The 15,975-nt window shown below is 40.1% G+C and overlaps 1 protein-coding gene across 1 annotated transcript in view; it reads left to right on the plus strand.

Moving 5' to 3' along the window:
* The window catches only part of TXNDC8 (thioredoxin domain containing 8), a 30,152-nt gene extending 16,847 nt beyond the window's left edge, over positions 1–13,305 (plus strand). Inside the window, exon 5 of the mRNA XM_007936775.1 lies at positions 13,243–13,305. Coding sequence (XP_007934966.1) covers positions 13,243–13,305 — 63 coding nt within the window. The remainder of the gene's footprint in view (positions 1–13,242) is intronic.
* Positions 13,306–15,975: the final 2,670 nt, after the last annotated feature.

Consider the following 15,975-nt stretch of genomic DNA (forward strand, 5'->3'; position numbering starts at 1 on the left):
CTTTCCTGTCTTTTTAATGACCTTTTGCTTTCTTCATGCATGATATTCTTGATGTCATCCCACAGTTCCTCTGGTTTTTGGTCATTGGTTTTCAATGCATCAAATCTATCCTTTAGATGGTCTCTAAATTCAGGAGGGATATAATCAAGGTCATATTTTGGCTCATGGACTTGTTTTAATTGTCTTCAACTTCAGCTTCAACTTTAATAGAAGCAACTGATGGTCTGTTCCACAATCAGTTCCTGGCTTTGTTTTGGCTGAAAATATTGAGCTTCTCCATCACCTCTTGCCACAGATGTACTCAATCTGATTCCTGTGTACTCCGTCTGGTGAAGTCCACATGTATAGCCACCATTTGTGTTGTTGAAAAAGTGTTTGCAATGAATAAGTCATTGGTCTTGCAAAATTCTCTCATGCTATGTCCAGTGTTATTTCTGTCACCAAGGCCATATTTTCCAACTACCAGTGATTCTTCTTTGTTTCCAACTTTTGCATTCCAGTCACCAGTGATAATTAACACATCTTGATTGCATGTTTGGTCAATCAGACTGCAGAAGTTGATCAAAATCTTCAACTTCCTCATCTTTGGCTTTGATGATTAGTGCATAAATTTGAATAATGACAGTATTAACTTGTCTTCTTTGGAGGCATATGGTTATTATCCTATCACTGACAGCATTGTACTTCAGGATAGATCTTGATACACTCTTTGTGATGATGAATGCCACACCAATCCTCTTCAATTCGTCATTCCCAGCATAGTAGATCATATGATTGTTTGATCCAAAATGGCTAAAACCAGTCCATTTCAGTTCACTAATGCCTAGGATGGGAGCTCTGGTAGCGTAGTGCCTAAGGCATTTGACTGCTAACCAGAGGGCTGGTGGTTCAAATCCACCAGTCAGTCCTTGGAAGGAAGATGGGGCAATCTACTTCTGTAGTGATACTGCCTCAGAAACCCAAGGAGGAGTAGCTATGAGTCGGGTCCACCTCGAAAGCACATAACAACAATGCCTAGGATATTGATTGTTATGAATTCCATTTCATCAAAAACTATCACAAGGGAAAATTTGGGAACAGATATGGGTGATGGTTGAACATGATGAACATAATTAATGTCACTGAACTGTACATGTGGAGACTGTTGCAATGGCAAATGTTTGTTACATACATATTTACCACAATAAAAAAAAAATACTAAGACTGATTAGCATGAACATGATTCTCTGTCATTGTATGATTTAATATTTTGGCCAATTAAATGACTACAAGCTAAAAAACAAAAACAAAGTATCTATCACAAGGCAATATAGCACAGTGGTTGAGTATGTAGGTTCTAGATTCAGATTGGCACAGTTCAAACACGAGTTTTACCACCTCCTTGTTGTGGAACCTTGAGCAATTTACTTAACCTTGGTCTTAGTTTCAGGGATCATAACTAGTATTTTCCTCATAGGGGTGTTGTGAGAGTTAAATACATTAAGGGGCAGAAAGTACTTAAACTCAGCATGACATGCATTAGTGCTCAATGCATTATGGTAGATGTTATTTTGAAAACATTAATGGAAAAATATGTTTAAAATACTCAGCGCAGGATGAAACTAGTACTTCCATATATTGCCAAGAGCATTGACAAATGTGCGTATCTTCTGAAAGGGGATTTTGCAATGCATTTAGGAGGAATGAACAGTTCACTCCCTTTCACACAATTATCTCATTCCTGGGAACTTTCCTACAGAAGTACTTCAAGGGCAAAAAAAAAAAAAAAAAAAAAAAACCCTGTATGTATAATATGTAGATGAGGAAATGCCAGAAATTCAAGCAGGATTCAGAAGAGGATGTGGAATGAGCGGTATCTGCTAATGTCAGATGGATCTTGGCTGAAAGCAGAGAATATCAGAAAGATGTTTACCTGTATTTATTGACTATCTAAAGGCATTAGACTATGTGGTTCATAACAAATTGTGGATAACATTGAGAAGAATGGGAATTCCAGAACACTTAATTGTACTCATGAGGAACCTGTACATAGATGAAGAGTCATTCAGAATGAACAAGGGGATATCGCATGGTGTGTGTGTGAGCTGTATCCTTCACCCTACTTACTCAATCTATATGCTGAGTAAATAATCCAAGAACCTGGACTATATGAGAGAGAAAGACTGGAAGAAGACTCGTTAACACACGTGACAACTTTTAAACAAAGTATTATGCAAAATATATGCAAAATATAAAATATATGCTTAAGGTTTGTAAAGATTTTATATGATTAGAACCTGGTTACCCATATCCTGAGAAATTTGCTTGAGAATTAAATTTCTTCTTGAATTCTTAATTTAACATGCTAGTTATAGAGCTGCTGGTTTGAGAGTATTTGTCACAAAACACAAATGAATCTACTTCTAAACTTGTTCATGTAATCATATCCCCAGAAAACTTCAGACCTGGGCTCCATCATTTTAAAGATAATTTGAAGACCTCCAAAGTAGATTTGTAACACTGGCTTCACATGACAAGAATAGCAATCTTCTGTACAAAAGATACTCCTTGGAAGAAAGATGGGGCAATATTCCTCTGTAGTGATACTGCCTTGGAAACCCAAGGAGGGGTTGCTATGAGTCGGGTCTGACTCGACAGCACATAACAACAACATACAAACGACAAGGGACAGAGAAATGGGGAGGGAAGTCCTAAGAAGCCAGTATTATAAATATTTTATCTCTTTTAACTCAACCCCAGCATTTGAAATCTGGGCAGCATTGTAGGGTATCTACCAGGTCCCCACTTCTACCATTGCAGACAAAGCCACGATCAAACCTGAGACATCTCTAAAATTCCCCAAGGTTCTGTCCCACCATGGTCCACACAGGAAAATCACTAGAACCAGAGGAAGTTTAGGGTGGCTGGGCAAAAAGACCTGCTCATGTTAGCTTCCTCCCTCTTTCAATAGACCTGAGTTGGAAGGCTTCCACTGACATCCCCTATTTTCCTGGGAGTAGAGAAAATTTAAGTTCCCTTCTCTGAGGCCACATCTCCAGGAATGTGCTCCTCTTTTTCCTCTGGGATAGCACAACTGAAATTGGCTTATTCAAGAAGTTAAGTACTATTTATCTTTAACAACAACAAGAAAAAAAACAAAGTCCACAGATGATGCTAACCCTCTGCACTCAGCCTAAAGGTTGGTGGTTTGAACCTACCCAGTGGTACTGTGGAAGAAAGCCTTAGCAATGGGCTTCTGTAATGGTTACAGGCAAGGAAACCCTATGGAGCAGAGTTCCACTCTACTATACATGGGGCTGCCATGAGTCAGAATCAACACGATGGCAAAGGGGTTGGTGTTTTGGGTTAACAGAAAATTCAGAGTCCAGTTTCTGTTGACGGTTGTTATCGGAAATGCCTTCATATTTCTGATAAAAGCATCTGGCAAAGAGTCACCATCCATTATGCCATCTTAAAGGCACATTGTATCTAAAGCCTTGTGATAATTCCTCCTAGAACATTGAGCTAGGAGAATATTTGCTTCCTCTAGAAATATGCTTTTATATGAGAAAAGTTAGGGAATCCTTGGGCTCCTGCTTTTACTATTGTTGCCAAGAATCGCATGATTACTCCTGTGTTCAAATAAAGTAGCTTCCTTTGTCCATAGATGGCATTCTCTACCTGCCATCTCCACACTGTGTCATTCTTTAATGGCTTTGCTACTTTTGTTGTTGTTGTTATGTGTCGTCGAGTCGGCCCCGACTCATAACAACCCCTCCTTGGGTTTCCGAGGCAGTATCACTATGGAAGTAGATTGCCCCACCTTCCTTTGCAACTTTATTGTACCCTTTATTCTAGCTCATTTTAACTATTTTCAAAGTACAGAGTATATACAAGAAATTTCTTTGAAAAATCCAACAAATGGAGTCATACAACAATAACTCAAAGTCATGGCAGATAACAGGCTTGCCTATTCACTGAAAGTGATTGTGCAGAGGTTGCTCGAACATTTGGCAGGGGGACGATACAATCAACACCTATGTTATGGTTCCACGGCAGCGGAGAGTCAAAGAAATTTCCAGGTAATAAGGTGGGCTTGTCCTTTCCTGCTTTGTGTTTTCATCTAGAATATCACATCATGTTCCAGGGAGACTAACTGTGGTAAATAAATCCATTCCTGTGGTATCTCCCAGTTGGGGCACCCAAAAACCTTGGCTGACTTTTTGCTAGGGTTTGGTAATCAGCATCATACACAGTATTCTACTATAAATGGCTCATATATGATATCATAGACCCTGTTAAAATGTGGTAAAGTATATAAACTCTCTCTAGAAAAATGCACAAAGCCCATTAATAGACCCCCTAGGTTAATAGTTTCAGTTCCAGACCCACGTACACACATATAGAGTAGGAGGAAGGAAGAGAAGCAAAGACTTAGTGAGCACTGGCTACCTGTTTAAGTATGGTCCATCTATCAGAATTCAGCTCCATCTTTCATTCTTTTGTATTTACAGTAAAATGGTTTCCCAAAGCACTTAGATCCACTAATAAAAGTAGGGGGTTACGGGTACATAAGTGCTGACAAATGAATTATTCAGAAATGAATAATTCAGAAGAACCCATCTACTAGTGCTCTTATATTAAGTGGAAGAAAGCTCTTGCCCTTTTGCTTGTGAACTGGAAGGCTCCTGCTGAGGGCGTGGAAGTCATTTCCAGCCGGTTATCTCCTTAAAGTAGGTGCAGAGATTGAAAGCATCCCGAGTGAGCAGCATTGGTGTCTGCGGGAAAGAGAACAGGTTTTGAAGCAGGAGTCACAAACTTGACGTCTTCAAGGACCAGGCAGAGAAAATAGGGTGAGACAATAGGAAGTGAAAAGGATGGTGGTCCCTGGAGAATGACTGACCCTCCAAAAGGGTCACAATTCAATTTCATAAAAAACTATTCTTGACCCATCCTCCAAAAAAGTGTCTGCAGATAGATTTGGCCATCTCTGGAGTGAGACTACTCTTGGTAATTAAACCAAAAAACCAAACTCACTGCTGTCGAGTCATTTCTGACTCAAGGCCACCCCTCTTTGGGTTTCTGAGGCAGTATCTCTAAGGAAGTAGATTGCCCAATCTTCCTTCCAATGAATGGCTGGTGGGTTTGAACCAACAGCCTTCTGATTAACATTCAAATGCCTTCATCACTATGCCACCAGAAACTACAGTTCCATTTTATTAGTGTATGACCTTGGGAATGTACCTTAACGACCTTGAAGATCAATTTCCTTCTCTGTGAAATAGACTGTATCACCTGCCTTCGAATGGTGAATTTGTGAATTTATAATAATGTATATGAAATGCCTAGCACATATTATACAGTATAAAATGTGGCTATTACTAAAGTCCCAGGATCTAGCTGTGCACCTATCTCCCTGAAAATGTATAACAGAACAAGAAATAAAGATTATGAGAGGCCTCTAAAGCTCTTTGAATAACTACAATCTCCATTTAGGCTAAATCACCTTAACATTCAGGAGTCCAACTCAATGCTATTCAATCTGCATTAGACACCAGAATTGTGTTGGACACAGAAGGACTCCACGTGAGGGGAAAAAAATCAAAACAACTTTCACATGGTCTTCAGGGCTCAGAAAGTGCAGATCCCAAAAAGGGGTTATGCTACTGATACATGGGCAGAGATTGACAAGGGAAGGCAAGAGCTAAGTGAGATGGAGGGAAAAGTAAAGAAGTGCAGCAAGAACAAAATTCCCAGCTGCCTATTGGCCATCAAAGGAGCCCTGGTGGAGAAACAGTTAAGTGCTCATTTGCTAACCAAATGGTTGGTGGTTTGAACCCGCCCAGTGGCTCTGAAAGACCTGGTGATCATCTGCTTCTGTAAACATCACGAGAGAACCATAGAGGGTAGTTCTACTCTGTCACGTGCGATTGCTGTCATTTAGAACAGACTTGATGGCACCTAGCAACAACATTGGCCATCGCCAAAGATAATCACACCTGGGTTTAGCAACTGAAAGGTGATGAAAATTTGTGCACCTCTCTTCTCTTGGACAGAGATTAGGGTGAGGCAAGTGAAGATGGGTGTTGTGCAAGCACAGGGCCATATCCTATTTCTATTTTAAATTTTGATATTTTGTTCATCATGGATTTTTGCATTAATTTTATTTAATAGTCATTAAAATATTATTTATCTTGATTACTCACTTTTTTTTTTTTTTTTTTTTTGGAAATCTCTTAAATTTTACATCCTGGTTCTGGCCCTGCTCTTCTTCCTGAGTTTTAAATTGTTGAAATATAGAACTGTTTGTTTCATTTGGTGATTCTCTGGAAGGACTCACAAGACTCAACAGCAGATGATACTCACAGCCAAGATGTCTTACAGGAAAGGACACAGCAATGTGGCAGTAAAAAGCTATGCATTAGGAGAATGCAGAAAGGTCCAGATTCTAATGTCCTTCCTTCTCTGAGGCCACACAGGAGCACCCTAGCTTTGAGCTTCAGGGTCTTCTGGGGAATGTCTTTATCTAATGCTGCCCGTTTGAGCGTCAGCATTTGAGACTTTTATGTGAGGGCTGATCAGGTAAACAAATCTTGTGAAGCAGCATTGCTACACAACTAACCATGACAATTGATATCCCAACAGTGAAGCCAGGTGCACATGAGACCAGTGACATATGCCATTGAAGGGCATGGCCCTCAAGCCACTTATGTCCCTGAGAACAAAGTCTATCACACACTTCCTGTGAAGAGCAGAATGTTATCTCTTTTGGCCATAACCCAAACAACTTCTGTTCTTACGTCTCTATCAGTGTGGCCTGAGATAAATTGCCACATTAGATTCCCACTCCTTTTTACCTTTCGTGTTTACTGAAATTGAGCTATCAGCTGTGTAGTATCTTCTCAACAGCTTCAGTTGATGGCAAAGTATGGCCAGTGGACCAAGTCCAGCCTCTCCATCAGTTTCTGTAAATTACATTTTACTGTAGCACAGCCATATCCATTTGCTTACACATTGTCTGGGGCTGCTTTATTGCTACCGCGGCAGATTTGAATTGTTTTGACAGGCATTGTATGGCCCGGAAAGCTTAAAGTAGCTATTATCTGGCCTTTACAGAGAAAGCTTATTGACCCCTGACAAAGAAGAAGAAAAACACATTAGATCTTATTTATGCCACCAATGTATAAAGAATGACATATGTAGGCAGAACTTCTATATCAGCTACAAGAAAAGGAAATTAAATTAGCATTTTACTGAAAACTAACTATTGGAGCAAGTTAAGAAGACCAGCCTAATTAGAAAAATAAATACTAGCTTGCTTTTATATGTGTTTTTCTTAAATTCAAGTGCATATCAATTCAAGCTGTTTCAAACACACTATTCCTAAGAGGCCATGCCTTCTTGATTTAACTTAGCTCACCTCCACAAACTTTAACAGCTCCTTCTATTTGCAAGACCTGCTGTGGGTGTTGTGAAAGTCAGAGGGGAAATGTACAAACACCTGCTATGTGAAGCAGGTGGTGCTGTGGAAGGAGCCAGTGAGGTCAGAGAGAGGAGCCAAGATAGGTTCACACAGTAATTAATGCTGTCCACCTCTGAACAGAAGGTTGTGGTTCTTCACTAGTTCCTTTGCCAGGGGTGATTAACCAGTAAGTACAGTACCCACCTACTTGCAGGTACCCATGGGTTTAATTGTGGTTACTTATTAATCTGTAGTGAACAATTTCATCTGGGTTTCACTGACATGGTAAAATTGTTCATTACAGATTCAAAACCTGCTGCCATTGAGTCGATTCTGAATCATAGCAACCCCCATTGCGTTTCCGAGGCAATAAATCTTTACGGAAGTAGATTGCTCAGTCTTGTTTCCGTCGAGTGGCTGGTGGGTTTGAACCACCAACCTTCTGGTTAACAGTCAGATGCCTGAGACATTGTGCTACCAGAGCTCCTCACTACAGATTAGTAAGTAAAAACAATTAAGTCCATTTACCTTGCTTATTGGGTAATCCATCTTATTTCCATTTTATTTATACCATTCAATGTCTTAGTAAACTCTTCATAAAGAAGAAAAAGAAGTCCATCATTACAAATAATGAGATAGTATTATATGTAGCCATCCTCAGAAATGTGTCTTTTATTGGTTGGCTGGGGCTCTTTTGTTTGTTGCTCTTATTGTGTTATTGTTGGGGTTTTTTCTTTTTGGATGTAGTTTTTTTCAACATAGTACAAATCTCTGGAAAATTGATGGGCTTTTATTTAGATGGTCCAAATATAACTTTAGTGTTCACTCAACCAAACTGCATATCAACTGGCCAGGGCGTTTGATTATACTTGCTCTATGAGTGCATCATACATCCCTGTAATCTACACTCTCAGAAGCCCATTTGTCTGGAAGATGTCCCTGTCTCTGGCTCCTTTGCATTTTCCCAGTTCAATAGTATCAATGGACTTTTTGTAGATGATTGAATATGTTCGGCATCAAAACTGCCTCTGGTTGAAGCTGGCTGGTGGGTAAATGGGAGTTCACTTTATTATTCTATTGCTGTATTTGTTTGAAAATAATGTTAAAGTTTTTAAAAAAAAAAAGAAAAAGAAAAACTTTTGAGCTGAGGTGATTCTGTTATGCATGAGACAGCCACCTCACATCCCATGGGTCCCAGTAGGCTAGAGTTTCTAATTTTCATTAGCAGTCACTCTGAGATGGCAGAAGTACATGAAGTAAAGGCATTGAGAAGAGAGAGGAAGTGATGGTAAAGGTTATGTGTCAACTTGGTTGGGCCATGATTGTCAGTAGTTTGGAAGTTATGATGTAGTTTGTCAGTTATGTAATGATGCAGTCATCCTCCATGATGAGATATGATATAATTTAATCAGTTCCATGATGAGATCTGCTATGAGAAGCCAATCAGTTGAAAGGGCATTTCCTTGGAGGTGTGGCCTATATCCAATGTATATGGAAGAGCTGGCAAAGTTCTCTGGCTCTTTGCTGCATCTGGATCCTGTACGTGGTGCAACATCGTCTGACTTTGGTTCTTTGGACTGGAGTCAGTGGCCGACCATACTGCAAGCGGATCATGGGGTTAGCCTTTGACTGCACCTGCTGATCTTGGGTTCATCAGCACCTGCAGCTACATGAGTCAGGAGAAACTTCCAGCCTGACGTCTGACCCATGAATTCAGGACTTGCCAGCTTCTACAATTACGTGAACTATTTCCTTGTGGTAAATCTCTTTCTATGCATACATATGGAGCTCTGTGGCATAGTGCCTAAGGCACTTGACTAGTAACCAGAAGGCTGGTGGTTCAAACCCACCAGCCACTCCTAGGAAGGAAGACTGGGCAATCTACTTCCATAGAGATACTGCCTCAGAAACCCAAGGAGAGGTTGTGATGAGTCAGAACCGACTTGACAACAGTGAGTTGGGTTTTTTCGTTTGTTTGTTTGTTTGTTTTTTGGTTATGTATACATATAAAAAGCTTCACTGGTTTTGTTTCTCTTGAAAACCCAGGCTAAGAGAGAGGTAGACATTTTTTCCCAAAGGTTCTGAGTAAAGGGTGGTTTTGTGAAGCCCAGACAAGCGTTCAGGTTAAAATGGAAATATCTTTTGGCCAGAAATTACATGCTAGTTGCCCTCAGCATATGTCTCTATGAAACAAAGCCTCATTGCCCCGATGCATTCCAAGGCTGATCAGTAAGCTGTTCCTCATTCATTAACTATGTCTATTGTGCTCCTCTATATGAAGCCCAATGCTAGACATGGGTACACATATATAACATTTGTCTTTTTGTGATCAAATTGACAACTGTAAAGCATGGATGAGAACTTTAAGCAGCACAGAGTGAAAGTTAATGGTGGTGAAATGATACTGGTAGAGATAACGAGAATGGTGACACACAGTGCAGAACGTAATCTAAGACATTGATCTGGATCTGTACACATGAAAATTATTGAAAAAAATTTCAAAGCAAAAAAAAAAAGCATTGTGTTTGGTCAACTGTAAAGAGAAAGAGTGTGACCAGCCTACACCTAGTCCCTGAGATTAAATCTCTACTTAGGGTTCTTGGCCTATAGGCCAATGGCCAGAAATCAGCATAGTTCAACTCACTTCAGGCCTAAAACCACTGTGTATAAGGTTCTGGGCTAGCAGTATAAATACAAAGAGAAAAAAAAAAAAGTACAGCTTCTGTCCTCAGCCTAGTGTGGAAGACAGATGACAAAATCAACTGTTTAATAGAATACACGGGGTGCTATGGGATCACAAAGAGTATATTCAGTGAAGGCTTCATGAGCTAAATCTTAAAGGATGGTGAAGATTAGGTGAGTGAGAAAAGATGGAACAAAGCAAAGAATTATAAAATAGCATGTGTCAGGAAATATTTGAATAACAGTACAAGAATATAGTATAAAATTATCTCTAGAATGAAAGCCCCATGAGGGTTGGGGTTGCGTTTCTTTCTAAACAAGTCTAGCTCAAAGTAGGCACTCAAAAATTAGTTGAATAAATAAATGAATAAATTAATTCCACTCTAGAGTGTTCTAAAAGAAGTGCAGCCAGAATGGTCTTTAGAAGAGAGAATGGCCAGACTTCATCTGACCTATTTTGATCACGTTGTTAGATCAGTCCTTGGAGAAGGAGATCATGCTTGGTAAAGTAGAATGGCAGTGAAACAGGGGAAGATGCTCAATGAAGTAGATTGACACAGTGGCTGCAATGATGCACACCAAGGATTGTGAGGATGGCGTCGGAGCAGACAGTGTTTCATTCTGTTGTGCATAGATAGGGTCACCATGAGTTGGAGCTGACTCAACAGCACCTACCAACAGCATAGAGTGTTCTGAGTTCAAAGTTCACAGTAGGGAGTAGTGGGAGAAGTAGACAGGGCAAAATCACAGAGACCTTGTTTGGGGTTAATTTTTGTCCCCAAAAAAGATGTGTTCAAGTCCTAATCCTAGTACTTGTGAATGAGACCTTATTTGGGAATAAGGTCAAACCCACCAACCACTCTGTGGAAGCAAGATTGGGCAATCTACTTCTATGAAGATTTATGGCCTCAGAAACCTAATGGGGGTCATTATGAGTGAAAAAATTCTATCTTTGCAGATAGAATGAGTTAATGGGGTCATACTGGATTAGGTGGGCTCTATTCCAATGTGACTGGTGTCTTTATAAGAAGAGAAGAAAAACAGGGGGAGACACAAAGTGACAGATACTGCAGACATAGCGATGGCCTTCCAGTGCCCATGTGCTTACATGCCCTGCCCTCTCCTCAACTTGGCATTGCCCCAGGCAGAGACAGACTAAGTCTGAGATGGAATCCCAAATGTTCTCACATGCTTAAAGTTCCTTTAAGAACAAGTAGAGCTGTCTAGGAAGTCCTAACATTCCCAAATGACAAGAGTGAAAAAGCGTTTCCCTTTTTTCCAACTCCCAGACTCATGGGGCAGGCAAGGGCTTCTTTTGCCTCACATTGGTCCCTAGCTTCTGGGCAATGAGTTCAGCAGTCTGGCCACTTAGCTAATCTTAGCATCCTTTTCCTACTCTCTGCTATAGCTGATCATTTAGGTGTCTAAGCCCTGCCTATGTTTCTGCCAGGAGTTCTTGTCTTGGCACAAGATTATGATGCTCCCTTCATGCCCCAATGCTACCATCCAGCTGTCACCTGGCTCTGAGGGGGAAAAAAACTTTCACAACTCTTTTATGACACCTTCTTTCTCTGGCCAAAGCCAAGGGAACTATTTGTAGGGGAGATGGTCACCAACAAGGCAACCCAGATAAATCATGAAATTCTACACCCACACTTAGGTAACTGTATTCTCAAGATTCCAAAGAATATTTTGCTGTTATAGAAGTGGATACATGAGCAAACCGGTAAGTGAAATGGGATCAAGATGGAGTCACAACTATGGGGTTCATTTCAAATAATAGAGAGAACCATGATGCCCAGAGACGGCACTCAAACAGAATGCTGCTGTCTGGGGATGCAGGATCACGAGCTATGGGGATGGATCATTTCTTCCCTACAACACACTAACCGTTAAATCAGTTCTAGATTTTGTCCATCCCTTGCACCAAAATCCTAACACAATTTTTGGCTGCTAAGAGATCTCCTTTGGAAACTCAAGTACACACCAAGCCCAGCTTCTGTTTACCACTCTTTTCCTCCTTTCCAACCTCCTAAAAAAGAAAAAAAAAAAAAAAACTCACTGCCGTCGAGTTGATTTTGACTCATAGCAACCCCTCGTTGGGTTTCCGAGGCAGTATCACTACAGAAGTAGATTTCCCAACCTTCCTTTGGAGGAGTGGCTGGTGGGTTTGAACCGCCAGCCTTCTGGTTAGCAGTCAAATGCCTTAAGCACTAGGCCACCAGAGCTCCTACCACCTAATAAGTTGCTACTAAAAAGATGATGAAGGAGCTCTAGTAGCACATGCCTAAGGCATCTGAATGCTAACCAGAAGTTGGTGGTTCAAACCCACCAGCCACTCTGTGGAAGCAAGATTGGGCAATCTACTTCCATGAAGATTTATGGCCTCAGAAAGCTAACAAGGGTCGCTATGAGTTGGAATTGACTCGATGAGTTGGAATTGACTCGATGAGTTGGAATTGACTCCACAGCAGTGGGTTTGGTTTTTTGGAGGGTGTTGAAAAGAGATGATGAATACTAAGGGTCTTTAACTTCCATATTTCATCAAATATAAGATGTTCAGTAATTGATGCACTATTCTTTTTTAGAAATAAAAAAATTCCAAATAAAATCTAACACCCCATCCATTACAAAATGCATCCTGATTCAGAGATGTTGAGATTTTGGGGGGAAAAACTGTGCTTCTTAGAATCAATGAATTATAATACTATGGCCAGGACAGAACTCAGGCAATGGGAGATCACAAGCCATTTGATTTCAAGGAATCACCTCTGTAAATTAACAAGCCCTCAACACCAATATATATAAAGGCTCTGAGAAGTTTCTGTAAATAGGTTTATTTCCAACACTACGTGACCTTTTTATCTTGGTTGGAGGAGTATTATGGAAAATTATAGAAACTGTCGAAAATTAGCATAAATAAAAAATTATGAAAGGGTGTCAAATAACTAAAAGGTTGAGATAATCCTGCCTAATGTTTAATATGGATTTATATTTAAAGTATCTTGCAGACAATAGAAGTGAGGAGAAGTTTTACAATTAGGAACAAAACTGAAAGCTCCAATATCTTTGCAATACTTCAACAAATAATTCTTTCACCTTTGTGTGTTTACAAACAGATTTTTGAAATGTGTGGAACTGATGCTAAGAAACTGGAAACGAAGATTCGAGAACTAATGTAAACGGTTTTCCTGGACAAAATACACTTGTAACATTTCCAAAGGTCACAGCAAATGTGTTTGTGTTCTCATTTCTGGCAAATATTTTAATTTCCTATTGGTCTAGCTTCTAATGCTTTACAAGTTAAATTCTATATTGTAATCTCACTGCAAAATTGCTTTAAACTGTTGAAATATCAGCAATCGTATCATTTCCATCTTGGGCTTTCTGTTGGGCAATATTTGTATGACCTTTACAACAGAGACCCTGCACAGCTAAGCCATCAAGAAGAGCCAGAGATTGCCAGAGATGCGATTCTTCACACATCTCAAGGAGCAAATAAATGCTTGATGACCCCCGGGCATTCCAAATGTATGAACGCCTCTCCCCAATTGAACTACTGTTCAATTCTTCTCCAGTACAACATCTTGTATTTGACTTGTGTTGTTTTTCTCCCTTCTACTGTCTTTCTAAAATTAGTCTACAAAAAAGAAAGAAAAGAAAGGTTTTTTAACTACCTTTAACATTTTTAAAAAATGGATTTAGCTCAGATGTAAAGTACAGTCCAGAGAAGATAGTTAACTGTGTCCACCATGGAGCTGCCATTGACTGACAGCCAGGATCACAAATAATAAGGTAGAGCCAACTTTCCCAAGCCATTAATGACAGGGAATTTGACAAATCATAGGTAGTTTGGGGTCTTTGTTAGGATTCTTTGAGCTATAAAGTAGAGGAAACCAGCACATGATAGCTTAAGCAAAAAGAGACATTCAGGAGTCCCTGGGTCATACAAATGATTGACTCTAACTGAAAGGTTAGAGGTTTGAGTCCACCGAGAGGTACCTCAGGAGAAAGCCCAGCAATCTCCTTCAATAAAAACAGCCACTGAAAATCCTATAGAACACCGTTCTACTCTGACATCCGGAAGGTCACCATGAGTCAGAATCTACTCAAAGGCAAGTAGTCTTATTCATTCAGCACACATTTATTGGACACACTCTGAGCTAAGCACTGTTGTAGGCACTTGAAATCAAGGTTGAGCTGCAGATTCTAAAAGCAGACAGACAACCTGCTTTCAGGAGAGATTAGAACCAGAGAGGAGGACTATGGGAAATCTTCTGCTTTTCTCTTTTCATCTGAATTATCTCTTCCTTTGTCACAAATAAGTGTTCATTGTTTCTCAGTTCTCATGCTGGGAAGTGGCCCCTGCTAATAGCTTACAAGCATATATCACTCCTCCATTCAAGACACCAGCCAGAGCATTCCTTCAGGAGAGACTCTAGCCGGAAGATGTGATCACAATATAAAATCAATATGGCTCCTGAGAGAGGATGGTGGAAACACAGGGATCCCAGAAAAGAGGTGGGAGGACTAAAAGTATCATGTTGCTCACATATATAAATACCATGTGGTAGACAAGGAGCCCTGATGGCACAGTGGTTAAAGCATTCCACTGCTAACCAAAAGGCTGGCAGTCTAAGCCCACCAGCCACTCTGTGGAAAAAAGATGAAGTAGTCTACTTCTGTGAAGATTTACAGACTTGGAAACACTATGGGGAAGTTCTATTCTGTCCTATAGGGTCACTGTGAGTTGGAATTGACTTGATGTCAATTGGTTTGGTTGTTTGGTATGTCATAGACAAGATGCTAAGTATTTTGCATCTATCCCCTCATTTAATTGTAACAATTCTATAGGCAGTGGTGTCCTGGTAAAAGTTTAACAACTAGCTCTCCGTGGGGGAAAGGGGGCCCTAGTTTGTAGTATTTACCAATTTCTGTGATGTGAATCTTTGGTAGAGTTCAAGCTGCCAACATGACATCATTGAACATGCAGTTGGTAAGAGATGCACACAACTAGCTCTCCTGAGCAGGTAAGAATTTGCACCAGCACACCTTAAGGGACCTCGGAAGGAAGATTAGCCAATCTACTTCTGTAGAGATACCACCTTGGAAACCCAAGAAGGGGTCACTATGAGTTGAATCTAATTGACTCGACAGCAGTGGTTAGTTTCCTTAAAGAGAAAAAACAGACACAATGAAGTTAAGTGACTTGCCCAGAGTTGCTCAGAAGCATTTATATCAGATCCCAAGCTGCCTGATGCTACACATAAATTCTACTAGTCACTTTCATTGCTTAACAAAATATTGCCAACGTTTTTCAGATAGTTTTGTCTGATGCCCTCATTTTGCATAAGGGCCATTTGAAGAGGTGTAGAGTGATATACCTCAATTTGCACTTCCAGTACTAGTGCCCCAGTCTCTGAAGGACCATCATTACAATTTGCCTAATTTCCTGGCACCTAGTCCAGTGAACAGAACAGATCAGACCAATGGGACATGACGACTAAATGCAATATGGTCTCCTAGATTGGACCCTGGGACAGAAAAAAGACATTAGTGGAAAATTAGTTAAGTTTAAAAAAAAAGTCTGGAGTTTAGTTGATAGTGATGCGCCAATGCTAGTTTCTTAGTTCGACAAATATACCATGGCAACATAAGATTTTAACACTAGGGAAAACTGGGTGTGGAGCATACAGGAACTCTCTGTTGTATCTCTGCAACTTTTCTATAAATCTAAAGTTTTTCAAAATAAAAGGATTATTTTAAAAAAAAAGTTTATAATGTGGTAGTTAAGGTTGTGTATCAACTTGGCTGGGCAGCTGGATATAGTGATGAAACTGGTGCTCAACTCC

Source organism: Orycteropus afer, unplaced genomic scaffold (genome assembly GCF_000298275.1).
Source record: "Orycteropus afer afer isolate SDZICR_OR568_19922 unplaced genomic scaffold, OryAfe1.0 scaffold00037, whole genome shotgun sequence".
In the NCBI taxonomy this organism is placed as follows: Eukaryota; Metazoa; Chordata; class Mammalia; order Tubulidentata; family Orycteropodidae; genus Orycteropus; species Orycteropus afer.